Source organism: Dipodomys ordii, unplaced genomic scaffold (assembly GCF_000151885.1).
Source record: "Dipodomys ordii isolate 6190 unplaced genomic scaffold, Dord_2.0 Scaffold209, whole genome shotgun sequence".
NCBI lineage: Eukaryota > Metazoa > Chordata > Mammalia > Rodentia > Heteromyidae > Dipodomys > Dipodomys ordii.
Genome location: NW_012267425.1, coordinates 682,173 through 702,052, shown reverse-complemented (window position 1 = coordinate 702,052; position 19,880 = coordinate 682,173). Strand labels below are relative to the sequence as shown.

The 19,880-nt window shown below is 40.6% G+C and overlaps 1 protein-coding gene across 1 annotated transcript; it reads left to right on the top strand.

The window, feature by feature from the left end:
• Nucleotides 1-983: 983 nt before the first annotated feature.
• Nucleotides 984-15,556, top strand: LOC106000108 (olfactory receptor 3A3-like). Its single transcript, XM_013035307.1, has 2 exons — nt 984-1,199; nt 14,597-15,556. Exons 1-2 carry the CDS (start codon nt 984-986, stop codon nt 15,554-15,556), a joined length of 1,176 nt encoding a protein of 391 aa, XP_012890761.1.
• Nucleotides 15,557-19,880: the final 4,324 nt, after the last annotated feature.

Here is a 19,880-nt window from a genome sequence, read left to right as displayed (position 1 = left end):
TTTAAATAGGGATACAGGTGGACCCATTGCAACAATGAGACATACAAGTCGTTATGTCGAAAACGAACTTTACAACTTTGGTGGGGGGAGATGGGAAGGGATGGGAAGGGGAAACAAAGGAGGAGGCAACAATGCTTGATAAGAAATGTACTCGTTATCTTGCCCGTGTAATTTTAACCGCTATGTACAGTAATTTCACAAGAAAAAAAAAGAAAGAAAAGGCAAATGGGAGTAAGAGCAAGAGAGAAACAGCAAGCAAATCGTAACTGCTTGGTGCTGCTCACACCCACCCTACTTCCACCTCACCTGAGCCTTGTTCTGCAGGGACCTGCAATGCCCTGTGGTATGCAGCAGCACTTGGTACTTGAACAAAACTTAGACGGGTGCTTCTCCTTCTGTCATCCCAACAATCATTAGCTCTCGCTGCTTATATCATTAACTCCTCCTCTACTTTCAGAAGAAATCAACAACACATTCATAATTACTAAAGATGTAAAAAGAAGGGGAGATTTTTTTCTTATGCAAATGTAACCCCTCTGTACATCATCTTTATCATAACAATAAAATAATTTTCTCTGCTTTTTGTGTAGATATGTAATTTCCATAACAAGTTTTGAAAGGTAAAGATGACTACACAAAAGCAGAGAAAATGATTTTTTGTGTGTTAATGCAGTGTGCAGCGGCTTCCGCAAACCCCTGTTCTCACATGCGTGCACACACAGGCATGCATGCACACATATGTACATGGACTTTCAGGGAGGACAGACAAGGAAGGAGTCAGGCTATTCCCAAGTAGTGGAGTCAAAGGACAGAGGAAGGGGAGGCCCCAGTCAGCCTGAGACAAGACATAGATTGCACTGTGGGGTACAAATAGAAAAGACACTATTAGAAAAGCTACCACTTATGAAACTGGAACTCCTGTCTACATCACCTTTATAAAAATAATTTAAAACATAAAAAATAAATAAAGCCATCAGTGGAGAATGCCCTCCCAGTCCAAAGGGCAGTGGCTGGAGAACCAGTGGCTGGAGAATGAGCTCCCTGTTCCCAAACAGCTAAGTCCTGGTCCATTGTCACTGTCCCCAGTTGGAAGAAGGATGAGGAAGGGAGCTTCAGAGAAGATTAAGGATACCAGAGGTTTGCAACCAGGCTCCATGCCCCCAATTCTAGGGGCCACAAGAGCCCTCAAGAGGCCCAAGGTTGGGGCTGGGAAGGTGGCTCAGTGGTACAGTGCTTGTTTCGTATGCATGAGTCCCTGGGTTCAATTCCTCAGTACCACATAAACAAAAAAAGTGGAAGTGGTACTGTAACTCAAGTGGTAGAGTGCTAGCCTTGAGCTGAAGAGCTGAGGGACAGCGCCCAGGCCGAGAATTCAAGCCCCACCACCGACAAATAAATGAGGCCCAAGGCCTTCAATGACCTTCAAGGAAAAGAGCAAGGCCAGGTGGACCAGTCCTGTTAGGCAAGACAAGTCTTTCACCTGGGGCCAGGCCTATGCCAGTTCCATCCTCCTCCCAATAGGGAGAGCCTCCACCCCCAACCCCCCACCACCTAGCCCAAATCTCTAGGGAAGAGACCCAGCTACCTGCATAGGATAGAGGAGATGCTGTTCATCATGTAGGTGAGATAATGCCAAGTTGGCTTGTGTTACCTAGGGAGAGTGGAGAGGACATAGTTAAGGGAATTGACTATCTATAAGGTGAGATGCTATGTGCATGTCACCAAAACAGAATTCAAAAGGAGGAGAAGCATTTGGGAACTGAGGAAAACACATCATGAGGATGGTTAGCAGCTGGTTTGATTTAAGGTGTTCACACACATCCAAGGTCATGTGGCTATACTTTTGCTTCTTCCAACTTGTAAATACAATCTGTCTCAGGTGAAAATTATTTGAAAAAGTTACTTTTTCTAAACACATACTTTTCTTGTCATCAATCCCTATAGTGCAACAATTGTTTATGTAGTATTTACATTGTATTTACACTAGGGAATCATTTCAAGTATATGACAAGATACAGGCAATTAGTATGCAGGTTTACCTGGGTGTGATAGCACATGCTGATTTCAATCTCAGCACTCAAGAGGCTGAAACAGAAGGATCACAAGTTAGAGGGCAGCTCTGGGTGTATGACAACACCTTGTCTCAAAATACCCAAAAGTAACTAACAAATAACTATAAGCAAAAACAAAATGCTTCTAATGAATAGCATATAATCATTAATAATATCATGCTATTTTATATAAGGGATGAGCATATGCGAGTTTTAGTATGTGAGGGAGCTCAGACTCTAATGAATACTGAGGGATGATTGTACTGGTTCAAATGTTTAAAAGTTAAGAAATATCTTGAGTATCTGGTACAGAGGTTTGTTGACAGCGTTCCTCAACTTTATATACTGCATATGTTACTGCATATGCTTAGTCATTACACAGTGTGCTAAGGAGTTTTAAATAGAAATTGTTAAATTCCAAACAAGTCTTCCCTGGTTCATAAACACACAGGCTGTGACTGGCTAAGACTGGCTCTGTGCAGAGAGGCCATCATTTGTTCAACACCTCCCTTGTGTGCATGTATTTCTTTTGTGCTCAAGTACACACATGTGTGTGTACTTGGAAGAGATCGAAGATTTCTCATTATGTAATATTGATGAAATGTTGATGAAGCAAATTGCCCTCACGAGGGATAACTTTCAAGATAGGATGATCACTGGTGTAGAATTTAGAAAGAGTTGCTTTTTGGAAGCAGCTTAAAGCCACAGAGACAGGGAATGCTGCACAGCATTGGCCTCATGAGGCCCAGGGACTTCATTATAGCACAGTCCTTCTCGTTGCATCAAGAAGAGGAGCCAATTAGAATTTTCAGAGGAAAAACTCAGCCTCCAATGGATTATGCAGGATAATTAAAATTTCACCAATGTAGGGCACTTGGGAACTAATTAGAAGTTTTTCAACAATAAATGAATAATTTTCTTAACTTTTTTTCTGCTTACAAACACAATACATGCTCACTATAAAAAAACATGACCAAATTTGGAAAAGAAAATAAAACTCAACCACTGTCTCACCACTAAAGATAACAACAATGAAAATGTGGTATGTTTTTGGATAAATGAGCTAATTTCTGTGTAGTGCTTAGAGTGAGGACTGAAACATAATCTTCCAGTGGATGTTATTTTTATTCTTTTGCTAGTAGGCTTAGGAAGGACTTTTTCCATCCCCAAATCAAAAATTCATCTAATTTTTCTTAGCATTTTTAGTTTTATTTGCAAATACTAGGCAGTCATATTCTAACCATACATAATGCATATAATATGGAAATACATCTCTATACTATTCCTTCACCTGCCTCCCTCCCATGTTTGTATTTATATATATACATATACATTGATATATATATATACACATACATGTATATACATATACATATATACATATACATGTATATGTATATATGTATATGTATACATGTATATGTATATATGTAGATAGATAGATAGATAAAACAGCTTAATAAGTCAGTGCTCATTTGTCCACTCCTAGTGTCATTCATTCCTTTCATCCCATTCAACAGTCACTTGGACATCAAGGGTAAAAGAATGAAATACTTATATAGTAACTGTGGGCCAAATTGGTGGAGGGTTGTGTTCAGGGGTGCAGACTCTCCCACCCACACTGTGCACAGGCTGAGTGGCAGACAGGAAAATGGAGACACACTGGGAGCTGAAGGAGGGTCACTAATGTCCACCTTAGCAGCTTGGAACAAGAGGATGCATGAACTAGTTGCTGGACCCAGAGGCTCAGTGAAAAACTCCATGGAAGTATGAAGGGCTAGTAACTCTCTGACTAATGGTGGTTTCTGGGAGGGATTCAATGAGTGTACAAAAATACAAAAAGGAGCTTGATAGCCAATATTAATTGTTGCTCTTCTTCAGCCTGCATTTTACTTCATTGCTATTTGTAATCCTAAAATGAAAGCAGGAGGATCACAGTTTGAAGCCAGCCAGGGCAATAATGTACATGACCTTTTCTTCATTCACAGCTGGTTTCAATTGAGTAAGCCTATCATTCAAGCATTGTGGGAGGCTGAGAGTAGGAAGGTCTTAGTTCTAGGACAGCCAGGGTAGAAAAATCCATAGCAATCCTTCTCAAAAGAAGAAGCTGGATAAGACAATATGCACCTGTTATCCAAGCTAAAATGGATAACAGGTGGATTGCAGTTGAAGCATGTCTAGGCAGGAAGCAATAGCCTATCTCCAAGATAGCTACCCCAGAAAAGGGGTGGAGGTGTGGCTTGGTGGTTAGTAAGCTTACCTCCCAAGCACAAGGTCCTGAGTTCAAAGTTTAATACCACAGAAGGGAAACTCTTGTAGATATAAATGAATTAGCATGTCATATTCACACCAGAATGTTTGTGTTCTTGTTGTAGAGGTGGGTTCTTAGTCTCATTATGTTGAACGAAGTGGGCTTGGAACTCCTGATCTCAAGCAATCACACTGCCTCAGCCGTCCAAGTATCATACTGTAGGCACATGCCACCATGCCCAGCTTTCAACAGGATGTTACTTCATACCGTCACATAAAAAGCTGGAAGGATGCAAATGAGTCAACTAGAGAAAGATTCAGTAAATCATTTCTGGTAGAATGTTGCACAGAAGTTAGAGAAAGAATAAGACAGTGGCTGTGTGTTTATACAGGAAGACCTTCACACAAGTCATGAATCTCTGTGTATGGACTACAGTACAAATTGGTTTTCCATACTGCAGCGTAACTGCGTCAAATGGGTGACCTCCACCATTATGAATACTCACTCATCAGTGAACAATAGCATTACAGAAAGAAAATTTTACCATTTTGAGTTCAGATTAAATGTTCTTTCAATTCTAACACCAAACGTATTTCTTTGAAATATATTTATATACCACAATTGTCTACAGCTCACCCTTCTGAGTAATAATGACTTGAGGGCCTACCTTACCTAGCTGCCAAGGCTTTCAGTTGAGTCTTTTTTTGGGGGGAGGGGTCTGGTCGTGGGGCCTGAACTCTGGGCCTGGGCGCTGTCCCTCAGCTCTTCAGCTCAAGGCTAGCGCTCTACCACTTAAGCCACAGCGCCACTTTTGGCTTTTTTCTTTTTGCTTATGTGGTGCTGAGGAATGGAACCCAAGGCCTCAGGCATGCAAGGCAAGTGCTCTACCACTGAGCCACCTTCGCAGCCCCTTCAGTTGAGTCTTTTACTTGCTTTACCGAGCTTTCCGGTTTTGAGATATACATTTGTTCTTTTCCCAAATATCCATCCATCCATCCGTCTGTCCGCCTATCCGTCTGTCCATCCATCCACCCATCCATTGATTTTGTTCTAGTTCTGGGATCAAACCCAGGGCCATGCACATGCCAGCCAAATGCTTTATGACTATATGATATAACTAACCTTTTCTCTTTATCAAATTAGCCTTTCATAAAACTGCAGTATCTTCCTTAATTCATTTAGCTGCTTGTTTGAATTCCCTTGGAACGCATTGATCACTCTTCACATCACTCACCTAGACTTTTTTTATTCTGGTATTTTACCCATTTTCTTAGCCATGGAAGGCTTTTCTTGAAGATGTCATGTTGTCTTTTTTAATTTCTGTGTTTCAGATTTGAAATTTGTGAATATATTGGAATGGAAATCTCTGCATCTTTATGAGAGCTTTCTTTGTGAATGACCCATTTTTTACTACATCCCTGGTCTAATGATTAATTGTGTAGTATTGAATTTAAATTCTAATTGGACTTCATATGGTAGTTAAGGTTTTTTTTTTAACACAATGTGTACTATGTCAGAGCCCGAGGAACCTGCTTTGTGTAGGTCTTACAAGAATGGTACCTCCTGCTAATTTAGGCTGGTGTAATACAGACAGAAAAGTCTGTGGTCACTCCTTCAGATTTGTCAGCAATGCGTGATGTAACAGGCTATGGGAACAACCTATAAAGAAGTCCCAGCTGTCGCTGTAGAGATGGGTGTCTAGGAGAGGGTCTTCAGGGTCCCCTGCCCCAAGCTGAGCCTCCTTGAGATTGGATCATCAGCTGGAGCTCTTCTTGTATTCTTTCTTCAAACATAATTTTATGATTATGATTAAGCCATTGTACAGAAGAGTTACCATTTCATAAGTCAGGCAGAGTACAATTCTTTCTGGCTATCACCCCTTCCTTTGCTGTCTCCCAGTTTCCCTCTCCTTTCCCTGCCCACAAGTTGAGTGGTACATACTACATACCATGACTGCATTTGTTCACACTTCCTCTCTATTTCCGTGCCCTGCCTTTGCCCCCTCTGAAAGACAAAAACAAGTCCCCAAAGCAAAACAATACCACCGCCACCACCACCAACAACAACATCCCCCCAAACCCCACATTTCCATTTCCTGTAATTCGTTTTGATACATAGTTGTTTTAAGTGTTCAGTGAGGGTATGACTTTGGGTTTCTCCCCTAGTCTGACTGTATGTGAATGCACACACAGAGTTCCTCCTTTAGTCTGACTGTGTATGGATGCCTGGATATGTTATCTTGTCCAACTGTATTTTAGATCTAGTTTCTACATATGAGAGAAAACATGTGCCGTTTGTCTCTCTGAGAATAGCTTACTTCACTTAGCATGATTTATTCTGGTCTATCCATTTTGTCTTGTATCTCTTGTGATATGAAGGTGGTGATTCTTGGGTGAAGTAAGGTGTCATTTCAATCTGTTGGGCTAGAGTGTGGTTTAGCTGCAGAACATCTACTCAATATACTCAAAATTTCAGGGCCAACCCCCAGCATTGTGCATAGACCAAAAGGGAAACAGCAGTAGCAACAGCAAATAAAGGCTAACCAGACAAAGAAACAAAGAGCAAGTAAAAAGAGCAATAATCACAGTACCAACACCCACAACAGAAAAGAAAGGGCAAACCACAGAGACAAAGTTAAATGAATAAGAAGTTAAATGAATAAGAAAAATAAAATCCACCTAAAAAAAGAAGAAAACGGCCATACTGGTGGGGTGTGCGAGTTCAAGCCTGTAATCCCAGCTACCTGGGAAACAGGAAGAAGCATCATGAGTCTGATACCAACCTAGCAAAGTTAGTGAGATACCATTACAAAAAAAGAGGACTCTTTCTTTCCATTTTACTGTGTGTAAAACAGGAAATGTTCATTCTTTCCCCCCTTATTTATCCTGTTATACTAAAATAAATCCTAGCCAAATTGCTACCTTGCAAGATTCTCTTTTTCTTGTATGTGCTGGTCCTGGGACTTGAACTCGGGGCCTGGGCACTGTCCCTGAACTTTTATGTGCAAGGCTAGTGCTCTACCACTAGAGTCACAGCTCCACTTCTGGCTTGTTTTGCTTGTTAATTGGAGATAAGAGTCTCACTGACTTTCCTATCTAGGCTGGCTTTAAACTGTGATCCTCAGATCTCAGCCTCTTGAGTAGCTAGGATTATAGGCATGAACCACCACCACCCAGATAAGATTCCCCTTTTGGTGAGACTCCTTGAAAAGCTTTTTTTCTGTGCATCTCATGGAAACTGGGAAGCTGAGGGACCGTCCTCACCCTTCTTCCAGTGACAGATTGGTGAGCAACCTCCAGGAGCTAAATTGATGGAGATACGCAAAGCATTTAGCTGTGGAGCATTCTCATCTCCCAATCTGTCTCTTAACCATAGTGGCAGCTTTCTTCTACCTCTCCAACTCTACGGACTGTCCCTCTCTCCTCTCCTAGACTGGCTATCTGAGCAACAGAGGTAAAGATGGATGAGAAGAGAAAAATTCCACTCCAGCTTTTCTATTGGGCTGTTCCACATGACTGTAGTCCTAGTGGTTGGGAAGTCAAAACTCAGGAGCATTAGGACCTTGAAGCTTGACTGAGCTACATCACAAGTTCCAAGTCTGCCTGAAAGATATAGTAAGACTCTGTATGAAAAGCAACTGCAGAATGGTTACTTCTGAAAGCCATTGGTCAAGAACTCTCACTCATGATCACCCTGGCTCAAAAGCCCTTTCAGGCAATTTAATTAGATATCTTATTCATAGTACTTAAATCTATCCCATCATGAAGGTTCAGTCATTGACTATAATCTTGGTTCTATTTTTGCAAGGGATAACAGCAATTTATCTTATGTTTGAGATAGCTAGGGAGATGAAGAAAACTTTTTATTCTGTACTGAATTAAATCATCGTTCACAGAGGGTAGCTGTGACCTGGTCATTATCACCTAAAATAAAAAAAGATTGCCATGTTTATAAACAGACATCACTCTACTATGATGTTTCTGTGAAAAGGTTAGGTGTTTTCAGTATATTAAATCTGAAGATGTTACATTTCTTTAACATTTTTCAATCATTCTACTTAAGGATCTTATTAGCTTTACCCACGTAAAAAAACATTAGTTTTACTTTTTAGAGGTGTTTTTCACTAATTTCCTTTTAATATCACTTTCAATAAAATAACAGCATATACTGGTTCGGATCCTGACAGCCTGCTAGTTGAATTTCTTTGTTACCTCTTAACTAAGGTAGCAAAACAGCTTTTTGGCTCTCTTTGTACTAGGAACTAACAGACCATCCCAAGTATGAAACAGCCATAGAAAACAGATCTTGTTCCCTCTGCACCTCCTTTTAAGATTGGTTCCTTAAAAGGGACCAAAGTCCTTCAGAGAAGGTGAAATAGGATATATAGATGAGGTGACAGGTAAATTAAAATGATAAGCATTTCATAATAAAACCTTTCAAACAATTAATATTTAGTGCAAAAAGGAATATTAGGAAGTTGAAACATGTCTTGGGTGTAGGCACTAGTGAGAAGGAAGCAGAGAACTGGGGGAGGGTAGGGAGGGCAAATATAGACAGAATGCTTTATATATGCAATGAACAGGACGACTTGGTGTTTGACTAGTTTATGAAGGGGCAGGGTATAGAGGGACAATGGTAGAAAGGTGATTATGATCAAGAAGCATTATGTGATCCAAGCACTGGTGGTGCATACCCATAATCCTAGCTACTCAGGAGGCTGAGATCTGAGAATCGTGGCATGAAGTCAGCCCAGGCAGGAAAGTCCATGAGACTATTCCCAGTTACCCAGCAAAAAAAGCTGGAAGTGGAGCTATGGCTTAAGTTGTGGAGTGCCTGCCTTGAGTGAAAAATCCCAGGGACAGTGCCCAGGCCCTTAGTTCAAGCCCCAAAACTGGCACACACCAAAAAGGGGAAATTCAAATCAGGGCAAGCAAGTAACTCATACATCCAAATTTAGGGGTAGTAGAGTGTAAAATCTATGTAGCAACTGTTGGAGCTACTTGTCAGTGCCTGTGGTAGGAATGTCACAGGTGCTGTGGGGAGGCCCCAGAATGACTCATTGATTTGTCTGGGGAGGGGGTGGGGTAGTTCTTCCTTAACCTGAATTGCCATTGCATCTCCTCCCTTGGGGTCTAAACCATCTCTTGTCTGTCACCTGGGATGTGAGCCCCTACTCCAAATACTGTACTACCCATTACCTTCAGTCTCAGTACCTGTGATTCCCACAGTGACCTTTGTTTGGCTCATCTCTTGCATCATTATTCCCAAAGGTGTTTCTTCTTGAATGTTGTCCCTTTGTTCCCCAGAGTTACCTAGAGGCTTCCGGGGAGGAAACGGAAGGGGAGGAGGTTTCCCTGGGGTCAGGACATGAGACCTAGCAGGTCCCATATTTAACACCCTAACACAGTGGCTGCGAGGGCACCGGTGAGAGAGAGGAGGCATGATGGATGAGGAGTCTGTGCAGACACACAGAGATGTGAGTCCAGAAGACGGGGAGAGAGGAGGGGTGGCACACTGTTGTCAGGGAGGGGGAGAACCAGTGATGTTTGCAGGGGTGGGTGGGTGTCTGAGGTGCTGGCTTCATGCATTTGTGCCCGGCCTTGTGTCCATAACCATTTACCTGTTGATGGATATTTTGGTTGTTTTCAAGTTGCAGTTATTTCTAATAAAGCCGATATGAACATTTATCTACAAGTCATGGACATATATTTTTAATTCTCTTGAGAAAATGTCCAAAGTGGGATTTAGGGGTTGTATGGTAAGTATCAATTTAGCTTTGTAAGAAACTAAAACTGTGTCAACATGCATTCGTACCAAGCACGTGTGAGCCTTCCATCTTTCCTACATCCTCTCTTAGCCATTCCTGTGCTTGCCAACTTTTATTCTTTTTCTAGTTTCATTTACTTATGCTAGACTCTTTGCAGTTCTATGTCCACTTTGGAATTAGATCCTTAATTTCTACAAAGTCAGTACTTTGGGGGAATCACACTGATTTATGTGGGTCATATGGTAGAATAGGTCTTCCAAGCCATGCAAACACGTTTGTTTCTCAAATTTGATTTCCTTTCAACACTGTCATTGTCACTGTAAAGGTTTAACACATATTTGTGAGTGATAAGTGCTTAATATTTTTCTTTTTGCAGCTCATTTAGATTTTCCATATACACAAGTGTGCTGGCTCTATAAATATGGCCCTATTTGTTTCTCCAGCATGCGCAGCTCTTATTTCCCTTTCTTGCCTAGTGCATTTTCTAGGACCTCCAGAACAATGTTAAAGTGACCGTGGTAAAAGTGAAAATATGCATTTTATTCCCTCATTTAGGGAGGGAATGTTGTTACTGGTGGGGTTTTTGTAGTTTTCTTTCTTTAGATCCATTTTTCTTCTATTCCTAGTTTTTCAAAGTTTCTATTATGAGTGCTTATTGAATGTTGTCAAATACCTTTTCACATCTATCATAATCATATTTTCCTTTATTTCCTTAATATGGTTCACAATACTTTTGGAATGCAAGACAAGTCTTTTGTTCTTGTGATAAAAGACTAGTCTGTTGTTCTTGGGGATGATGTGGTAGCTTCTTTATGCCTTTATCGAGTCAACTTACTAACATTTTTTGAAGTTTTTCATATATACACATAACTTTAAGAGGTCTAGTGAGTCTGTGGTGCTTTTTTGGTGGAGCTGGGGATAGAACTCAGGGCTATTTGCATGTGAGACAAGTGTGTCCTATTGAATGTGCTCTGTGATGAGTATGACCTTCTCTTCCTGCAGTGTCTTCATTTAGTCTTGGTGTTGTGTAATGATAGCCTCCTAAACTGATTTGGAAAGTTTTCTTTCCCTCTTCTACCTCATAATATTTTCTTGGCTTTAAATATCTGATAGTATTCACTAGTAAAGCCACATAGGGCTTAGAATGCTCCATAGCTTTGATAGACTTAGGGCTATTCAGATTTCCTACTTGTCAGGTCAATTTTGGTCATTGATGTTATTCTAAGAAGTTGTTCCTTTCATATCAATTGGTGAAATTTACTTGCAAATATTGTTCCTAATACTCACTGGTTATTCTCTTTGTTGGCTTTATTGGTATTTTTAAAAGATTTCCTGTTCATGGATTTTCCTGTATTGTTTGTCCATTTTACATTTTATTGATTCTTTCCCATTAGATATTTAGATTTTAACTTGCTGTTCTTTTTTTTTTTTATGTCCAGTCGTGGGGCCTGAACTCTGGGCCTGGGCGCTGTCCCTCAGCTCTTCAGATCAAGGCTAGCGCTCTACCACTTCAGCCACAGTGCCACTTCCAGCTTTTTTTCTTTTTGCTTATGTGGTGCTGAGGAATCGAACCCAGGTCCTCATGCATGCAAGGCAAGTGCTCTACCACTGAGCCATCTTCCCAGCCCTTAACTTGCTGTTCTATATCTGCTTTTCTGATATTATTCTATCAATTACTAAAAATGGATTGCTAAAATATTTTTTGTGTATGAGTCTTTCTACTTCATGTATTTTCAAGCACTATTATTTGTAATGCACATATATCTATACAGGCAAATAAGTATTTTTATTTATTTTTATGAATTACTCATCTATCACTAGTAAGTGTCCTTAATCTCACCATATTCAGTGTTCTGAAATCTACATTCACTGCTTGCTATTAACTTGGGGAACTAAAGCTTTGTTATGATGAAAGTTTATACAGTGTATCTTTCCCCATCTTTTACTTTTACCCTATGTCATATTTCATGTCAATTTCTTTTTTCTCTTGCAGCACTAGGAATAAAACCCAGAGTCTTGTGAATGCTTGGCAAGTGCTCTAGCATTGAATCACAACCCCCCAGTTCCTTAGTGTGGGTTTCTTATTCTTGGCCTTATCATTTTTTTCAATCTGACAATTTGGGGGTTTTTTGGGCACCAATACTGAGGCTTGAATTCTAGGCCTCATGCTTTCACTTGTCTTTTTCTTTTTCCTTCACAGCTTGTGCTCTACCACTTGAGCCACACCTCTCCTTCTGACTTTTTGCTAGCTGATTGATGGTAAGAGTCGTGCAGTGTTGTCTGCTCAGACTGGCTCTGAACCTCAATTTTCAGATGTCACTCCCCCAAGTATGTAAGATAATAGGTGTGAGCCACTGACACCAGCAATGTTTGTTTTTTAATGAGCATGTGAGAGTGTTTAGACCACTTAAAATTAATGTAATTTGTAATCTAACATCCTGTTTATTAAATTGCATTTGTTCTTTATCCCTCATTCCAATATATCTACTAGATATATTAGATCTAGAGTTTCTAATATATGCTTTACCTTATTGTAGATGACCTTTACCAATTTTAAGCCATTTCACTTTGAATATAAACATATTCAACAGTGCTTTCAATCACTTCATCATGATCTTTGCATTTTTTTTCAATTTTTTTTTTACTTTTAGAGAGGTTATAGCCCCCCACAATATGTTATTATTTTGGCTCTAAACAGTTCACTATGTTTTATAGAGTATTTATTTGTTTAATTAAAATTTTGTTTGCAGTACTGAGGTTTGATCTTGAGTCCTCATGCTTACTAGATGGGTGCTGGTTTTACTGCTGAGTCATATCTTCAGCCTATTTCTTACTTCCTTCCACATTTATTTTATCAGTACTGGGGATTGAACTCAGGGCCTGAAGTCAGTGCTTTGTGCTTATGAGGCAGAAGCTCTACCACTTAAGCTATGCCTTCAGCCCTTTCCTGCATTGGTTATTTTCAAGGTAGGATCTTACTTTATTCCCTTCAGCTCTCCTCCCTATATTGCTGGAGGTAATAGGCCTTGCAGCCATTAGTTGCAATGAAACCTCACGAACTTTTATGCTGAGGCTGGCCTCAAACCATGATACCCTAATCTCTGCTTCCCAAGTAGCTGGGATTACAGGCTTGAGGTACTGCATCTAGTTCCCCCCACCTCCATTTTTATTTTTTGCTGGTACTGGTGTTTGAACTTAGGGCTTAGTTGCTATTCCTTAGCCTTTTTGTTCAAATATAGGACTCTACCGCTTGAGCCACACACCTACTTCCTGCTGCTTGGTGGTTCATTGGAGACAGTCTCATACACTTTCCTGCCTACCTTTGGATCTCTGTCCTCAGATCTCAGCCTCCTGAGTAGCTAGGATTAGAAGAATCTCCACATTCAAACTTTATTAGAATTGGTTGTACAAGGGGTTTTCATCTTGATACATACACATACAGTGTACCTTGTTAGGACTTGTCACTTCAGTCACTCTTCCTCCTGTTCCTACTCTGAAACCAGAATCAACAAGCTTCTTTGTTCCATTTTCACACAATTACCTAAGATATTTTGACCATATTCACCCTCCTTTACCCCTCTCCTCTCCCATAAGTACCTAAACCCTGAACAAAATCTGTTTAGCATTGAAAGAAATTTTAAAACGAGAAAGCAATTCACATTTACGTATGCATTTTCATTTCTGGAAATCTTTGCTTTACTGTTGATGTCTTTTTATCTGATGCCATCTTTCTTGCTGAAGAATGATTAACGTTTTGTGTAGGGCAAGTTTTTGGCTTACAAGTTATCTCAGCTTTTCTATGTTTGTAAGCAAAAATTTCATTTTGCCTTTTTTTTATTGAAGTGAAACTGAGATAACATCCGTTTTGAAGTAAACCTCGAGGTGGAGTTTTGGTGCATCCCCACGTGAATGAAATTGTTAAGATTGAAATGCAGGGAGCAGAAGGAGAAATTAGCCGTGGGAAGACAGGAGGACGGATGCCTTTCCCACCAAGGCTGACCAAGGCAAGGATGTTGAATGCTATGAAGATGCAGCAATGGGGCAGGCATGTCAGTACATGCCTTGATGGCAGAGGAGAAGGGAGGAGGGGTACATTCTAGAAGGCCATGTAGGCTGTGTGGAGGACTTTGGCTTTGACCCCAAGTGAGACAGGAAGCACTGAGAGGTTTGAAGCAGGCTGGGACCTGAAGGGTGTCACCCATCTGAACTTGTGTTCTCTCGGGTTGGTGATGGTGAAATGATGAGGCTATTTCAGACAGTTACCAGGACTGGGTTCCCTTAATTGTTGAGTGGCTCTGAGGGACTGGCTCTGATACCATCACAGAAGGAGGCTCATCCCCTGAGATGTCCAGCTTTTACCTTTTTTTGGCCTCTTGAGCCTAACCCCATATACCTAAAGCTGAGTCTTATTTCTGTAAGCCTCAAACCTTCCTTTTGCGTCTTTAGACCTTCCCTCAGCTTTCTGCCCCATTAGGAGTCCTAACTCCATGTCTAGACCATCATCTGACTCTCCATTGGACCCTACAGGTGCAGGTGTCCACATGTGCTTCCATGCAGCTGGGGAATGGGACTTTAGTATCTCAGTTTCTTCTGGAAGGCCTGACAGACATTGAGGAGTTGAGGCCCCTGCTGTTCATCGTATTTCTGCTCATCTACCTAGTGGCTATAGTCGGGAACGTGGGCATGGCTAGCCTTATTATTGCAGACTCCCGACTCCACACTCCCATGTACTTCTTCTTAGGCAACCTTTCGCTGCTGGATACCGCCTACATCTCCAATACGGTGCCTCAGATGCTGGTGCACCTGCTGGCTCCCATGCGGACCATGTCTTACCATGCATGTCTCACTCAGATATTCTTTCTCCACTTCTTGGCACCCTGGGAGTGCTTCTTGCTCACAGCCATGGCCTATGACCGCTATGCAGCCATCTGCCAACCACTACACTACCTGGTCCTGATGGGCCAACGGACTCGAGCAGTACTGGCTTCAATCTCTTGCCTGCTTGCCTTGGCTAATGCACTCACCCACACCATTCTCGCATCACAACTCAAGTTCTGTGGACCTCGCATAATCACACACTTCTTCTGTGACCTCCCTCCCCTGCTGAAACTCTCTTCCACCAGCACGCAGGCCAATGAATTTGCCCTGTTCTTTTTCAGCTTTCTGGTAGCTCTTATACCCTGTGTCCTGGTCATGATCTCCTATATTCATGTCGTGGCTGCAGTTCTCAGGATTCGCTCCACTGAAGGCCGAAGGAAAGTCTTTTCAACCTGTGGTGCTCACCTCACCATGGTGTGTATTTTCTACCTTACTTCAGTTCTCTGCTACATCCTACCCAGCTCTGCATACTCTAGCTTGCGAGATCGATTATTCTCAGTGCTGTATACGGTCCTCACTCCCATGCTCAACCCAGTTGTCTACAGCATGCGAAACAATGAAGTGAAGAGGGCATTGTTCAAGGCCTTTGGGAAAGAGAGGGCCTGTTAAGTATCGGTCACTACAAGCAAAGTCTATACACATCCGTGGTGAGCATGCCATGTGTCTGAGCTATGTGGGCAATTCCAGTCTTACAGGAGTTTGAAAAGCAATATAGAAGATCCATTTGGTGGAAACGATTTTGTGTGCTAGACTTTCTCCCATTTCAGCAGGATTTCTGCTGTGTCTCTGCTTCTCAAACCATTGGCTTTTATGTATGCATTCAGCTTAAACAAGGCAAGTAAGTCAAGCAATTGCACTACTGGTGCAAATGTAAATCAGCCTAGATAACTACAGAAATAAGCATGAATATGTGGCAAAAACTCAGGACTATTCTATGACCCAGCTATGCCACTCCTGGCTATACAACCAAAAGAATCCAAGTAGGCATACAGTGGAAATACCTACAAAGAAATGTTCATCATAGCATTATTTACAACAACCAAATGAATGAATGGAAAAAGAAAACTGATAAACACATGGAGTTCTTTATCCATAATGAAGAGGAGAATCCTTGTCATTTTAAGGAAAATGCACGCAACTGGAGATAATCATGTTAACTGAAATATGCTAGGCTCAGATACACAAGTACAACATGTTTTCTCTCTCATTTGTACAGTATACTAAAAAAGAAAATAAAAGGTGACTAATGTAGACAAGGCCCATAATGGAAAAGGAAGGACTGTGAGGATAATAGGGGAAGGTAAATACATTCTATGTGTGTACGAAAACTATGAAATCCACTATTTCATACAATAAAAATCACTCATGCTCTATACAAAGGTGTGCGGTTACAAAGCAAAAGTCTCTCATAATCTCCATGTCTGCACTATGAACTGCCTTTTTATTTTTTTGGTCGGTCATGGGGCTTGAACTCTGCCTGGGTGCTGTCTCTGAGCTCTTCAGCTCAAGGGAGCGCTCTACCACTTGAGCCACAGCACTACTTCTGGCTTTTTCTGTGTATGTGGTACTGAGGAATTGAACCCAGGTCCTCATGCATGCGAGGCAAGCACTCTACAACTGAGCCACCTTCCCAGCCCTGGAACTGTCTTTTTTTATGTGTATTCTTCAAGATTTTTCTTAGGATATATGAACCTACATTTATGATTTGCTGTTACATAAATAGCTTCACACCATGTTCACAATCATTGGTTATCTTATTCCATACAATCCATGTTACCCTCAGCTGTGCGATTCTCTATTTTTCCAGGTTTTAAAATATTTCAATTAACATGTCAATTGAGCATGTTAATGAGGTTTAGGGTGACATTTGAATGGAGGCACAGTATATATTTAGATTGTTACAATAACCAAATCCGCTTCCCTTTATACTGGTTGTTGCCTATATATTCACTGCTAAATTATCTGTCCCTTAGTAGTGTGATATTTAGGTTACAGACTTGTTTCCACAAAAGTGATTTCTTTTTCCTTCCTTCCTTCCTTCCTTCCTTCTTTCCTTCCTTCCTTCCTTCCTCTCCTTCTTCCCTCCCTCCCTTCTGTCCTTTTTCTTTTTTGATGGTGCAGGGTCTTAAACTCTGGGCCTCATATTCTTGCTTGGTCAGCTACCACTTGAACAATGCCTCCAGCCTAACATCTAGCTGGTTAATTGAATATGAAGTCTTGGAGGCTTTTCAGTCCAGACTTTCTTCAAAACTTGATCCTCTGGATTTCAGTCTCTCCACTAGCTAGGACTACAGGTATGAGTCATCAGCATCCAGCTAGGTTATAAATCTTGCATCTGATTTATCAATTGTGCTTTGTTCTTTAACAGTCTTTAATGTTTTGATGTTATTAAACACTGATTTTATATTTTTGGTTTCTAGATTTTTTGTATTCTGCTTTGTCATTATTTGACTAATTTCCCTGTTTAGGTTCTACTTTGATTTCTGCTATAAATAATTTTGGCATTTGATTACATTCACTCCTATTTATTCCTGCATGGCTTCTGCGTTTCCTGTTAAACAAACATTCTTCCCTAATGCTTTCATTTTTCAGCAGCAGCAACATGGATTCTTATTATCAGTGAGTTCGGGTTGTCTGTTTTAACATTTGTTTCCCTGAAGGGGGAGCAAAAGGGCTGTCATGGGTTGCTTTTGCCTAAGTCTTGGTGTTCTCCAGGCCAGGGGCTGGAAGAAAAGTAGACTACAAAGAGGCACATGGGAATTTGGGGAATGATGAAAATATTCTACATTTCAACTGTAATGGTGACCAACTGTATGGACCTGATGAACTTCATAGGGCAGTATACAAAAAAAAAATCAACATTATACTATGAAAACAGAAACAAGCCCAAGTGAACAAATGAATACAGCCAGAAATTGAAAAAAGAGTGAACTAAGGTAAAAATTATAATAACTACTAATAACTACAGTACTATGTATAATGTAGCATTGCAAATCCAACTCAGGACTGTGGTTCCAGCTCTGGACAAAAGAAAGTCCCACGATATCACCTCTGCAGTAAATCAGCCCAGAATGAAGCTGCATGACAAAAGAGAATGGAGAACAAGATAATAAATTATTAAAGGCAACATTAAAATATTACCTTTGAGAGATTATAGACAGTTTTTAACCTTTGGTGATTGTGGAGAGAACAGGGAGAATCTCTCAAAATGAATAGAATTTACTAGAACCATGAGGATTGGAGAATGTTGAGGGGAAGCAGAGTGGTTAAGGTTGTAAAACAAAATGTTTAAATAGGGATACAGGTTGACCCATTGTAACAATGAGATGTACAAGGCACTATGTTAAAAATGAACTTTACAATTTAGGCGGGGGGGGGGAATACAGTTGTGGAGGTGGGAGGGAAGGGATGGTAGGGTTTACAAAGGAGGAGGCAACAATGCTTGATAAGAAATGTACTCATTACCTTGCTCATGTAACTGTAACCCCTTTGTACAGTATTTTCACAACAAAATATTTATTAAAAAACTTACAAAAGCAAAAAAGATACTTCTCATCTAGCTACCAATAAAAAGGGTCTATAAAATATGAATCAAGAAATAAAAGACAAAAAGATGGGACTGAGATAGTGGCATGGAGGGAAGGAGACAAAGAAAAAGAACCAGAGCCTCACTGCCGCTGTCACATGTGGTCAGATGGCACCCTTTACTTCCTCACATTACCAGCAGCAGCGTCTTGCACAGTGTCTCTCTTCCTCCAGCTCCTACTGTCAGGACTCACCAAGTTCTGCAAAGGGACACTGCATGCGGATGGAGGTACGGGAACCTGAGAGAGCATGAAAGAACAGCCCTCTATGCAGACAAATTATGTGAGATGTGGAAGGCAGAGAAACTGGCTGTCATACATCAAGGGGCAGAGATCTTCAGGAGACAAGAAACGAAAGATGTGAATGCTCAAATCCATCCTGCTTTGAACCAAGTGCAAGAATTTTCTTCAGTTATGCACCTGGAATTTAGGAGGAAGGACAGAATCTGGGTGGCTGGAGCCTGTGATGCAGGCAAGAACACTGCAGAGGGACAAGGACCATGGATGGATCTCACAGAGAGCCTACTAGAGTATCCAACAGGTGACTAGAACCTTATGAGACAGATGATGGAGGCTAGGGATTTTCCCTTTACCTGTACAACAAAGACAATGAGAGGTAACTGTCCAAGTGCTTCTCCTTACCTGTTAAGGTGGAAAAATCTCATCACTGGGAAAAATTAGGCAGAGCACAGGTGAGGTCCTGGTGTCAAATGAAAAAGTAGCAGGGATACAGAGGGTGGGAAAAGTCAAACCATGATCAAGAACAAAACCAATAATCAAAAGGGGATTCAGTTTAAAAAGAAAGAAGTAAAAACTGCATTTATACCATTTACTTTTAAACATAACATTTATCTTTATAGGAAAGAGGAAGGAATCCACAAAATAGCTACTCGAGCTAATTTTTAAGTTTAGCAAGATTCTAGTGCAGAAGCCATTAACAGTGAGTTAACTATTAACCCCTAATGAAAACCAATCATCCTAGTAATTTCCTTCACATATCTGAAAGGATGTCAGTAAGCCACGAAATTCCTCCCGTTGCTAAGCTTCTTACAAAAATAAGATTTTTACATTTTGGCAGGAAGACACGTAGTTGCAACAATTCTGCAGAAAGCAGAATTCTCTGATATATATTTATACACATAATATGTATGTATGCACTGTTGATCAACAAGCATTAATAAATATGTAGTAATACTTGCTCTCAGAGTCTATCTTAAGAAACTAAACATTCACTTAATAATATATAGAGAAATCCCATGGAATCATTACCTATCACAAGGTAAAATATTGAAAGTTTAATGTTTATACATTATAAAATTGTGAATTTGTATATTTCTGCATAATGTTCT

What these genes read in the sequence shown, in the direction of transcription:
- LOC106000108 (XM_013035307.1), top strand. Translation starts at nt 984, where the DNA reads ATGCCCTCCCAGTCCAAAGGGCAGTGGCTGGAGAACCAGTGGCTGGAG. An exon ending in GAGCCCTCAAGAGGCCCAAG is followed by an intron (nt 1,200 to 14,596) that starts GTTGGGGCTGGG and finishes TGGACCCTACAG; the next exon opens with GTGCAGGTGTCCACATGTGC.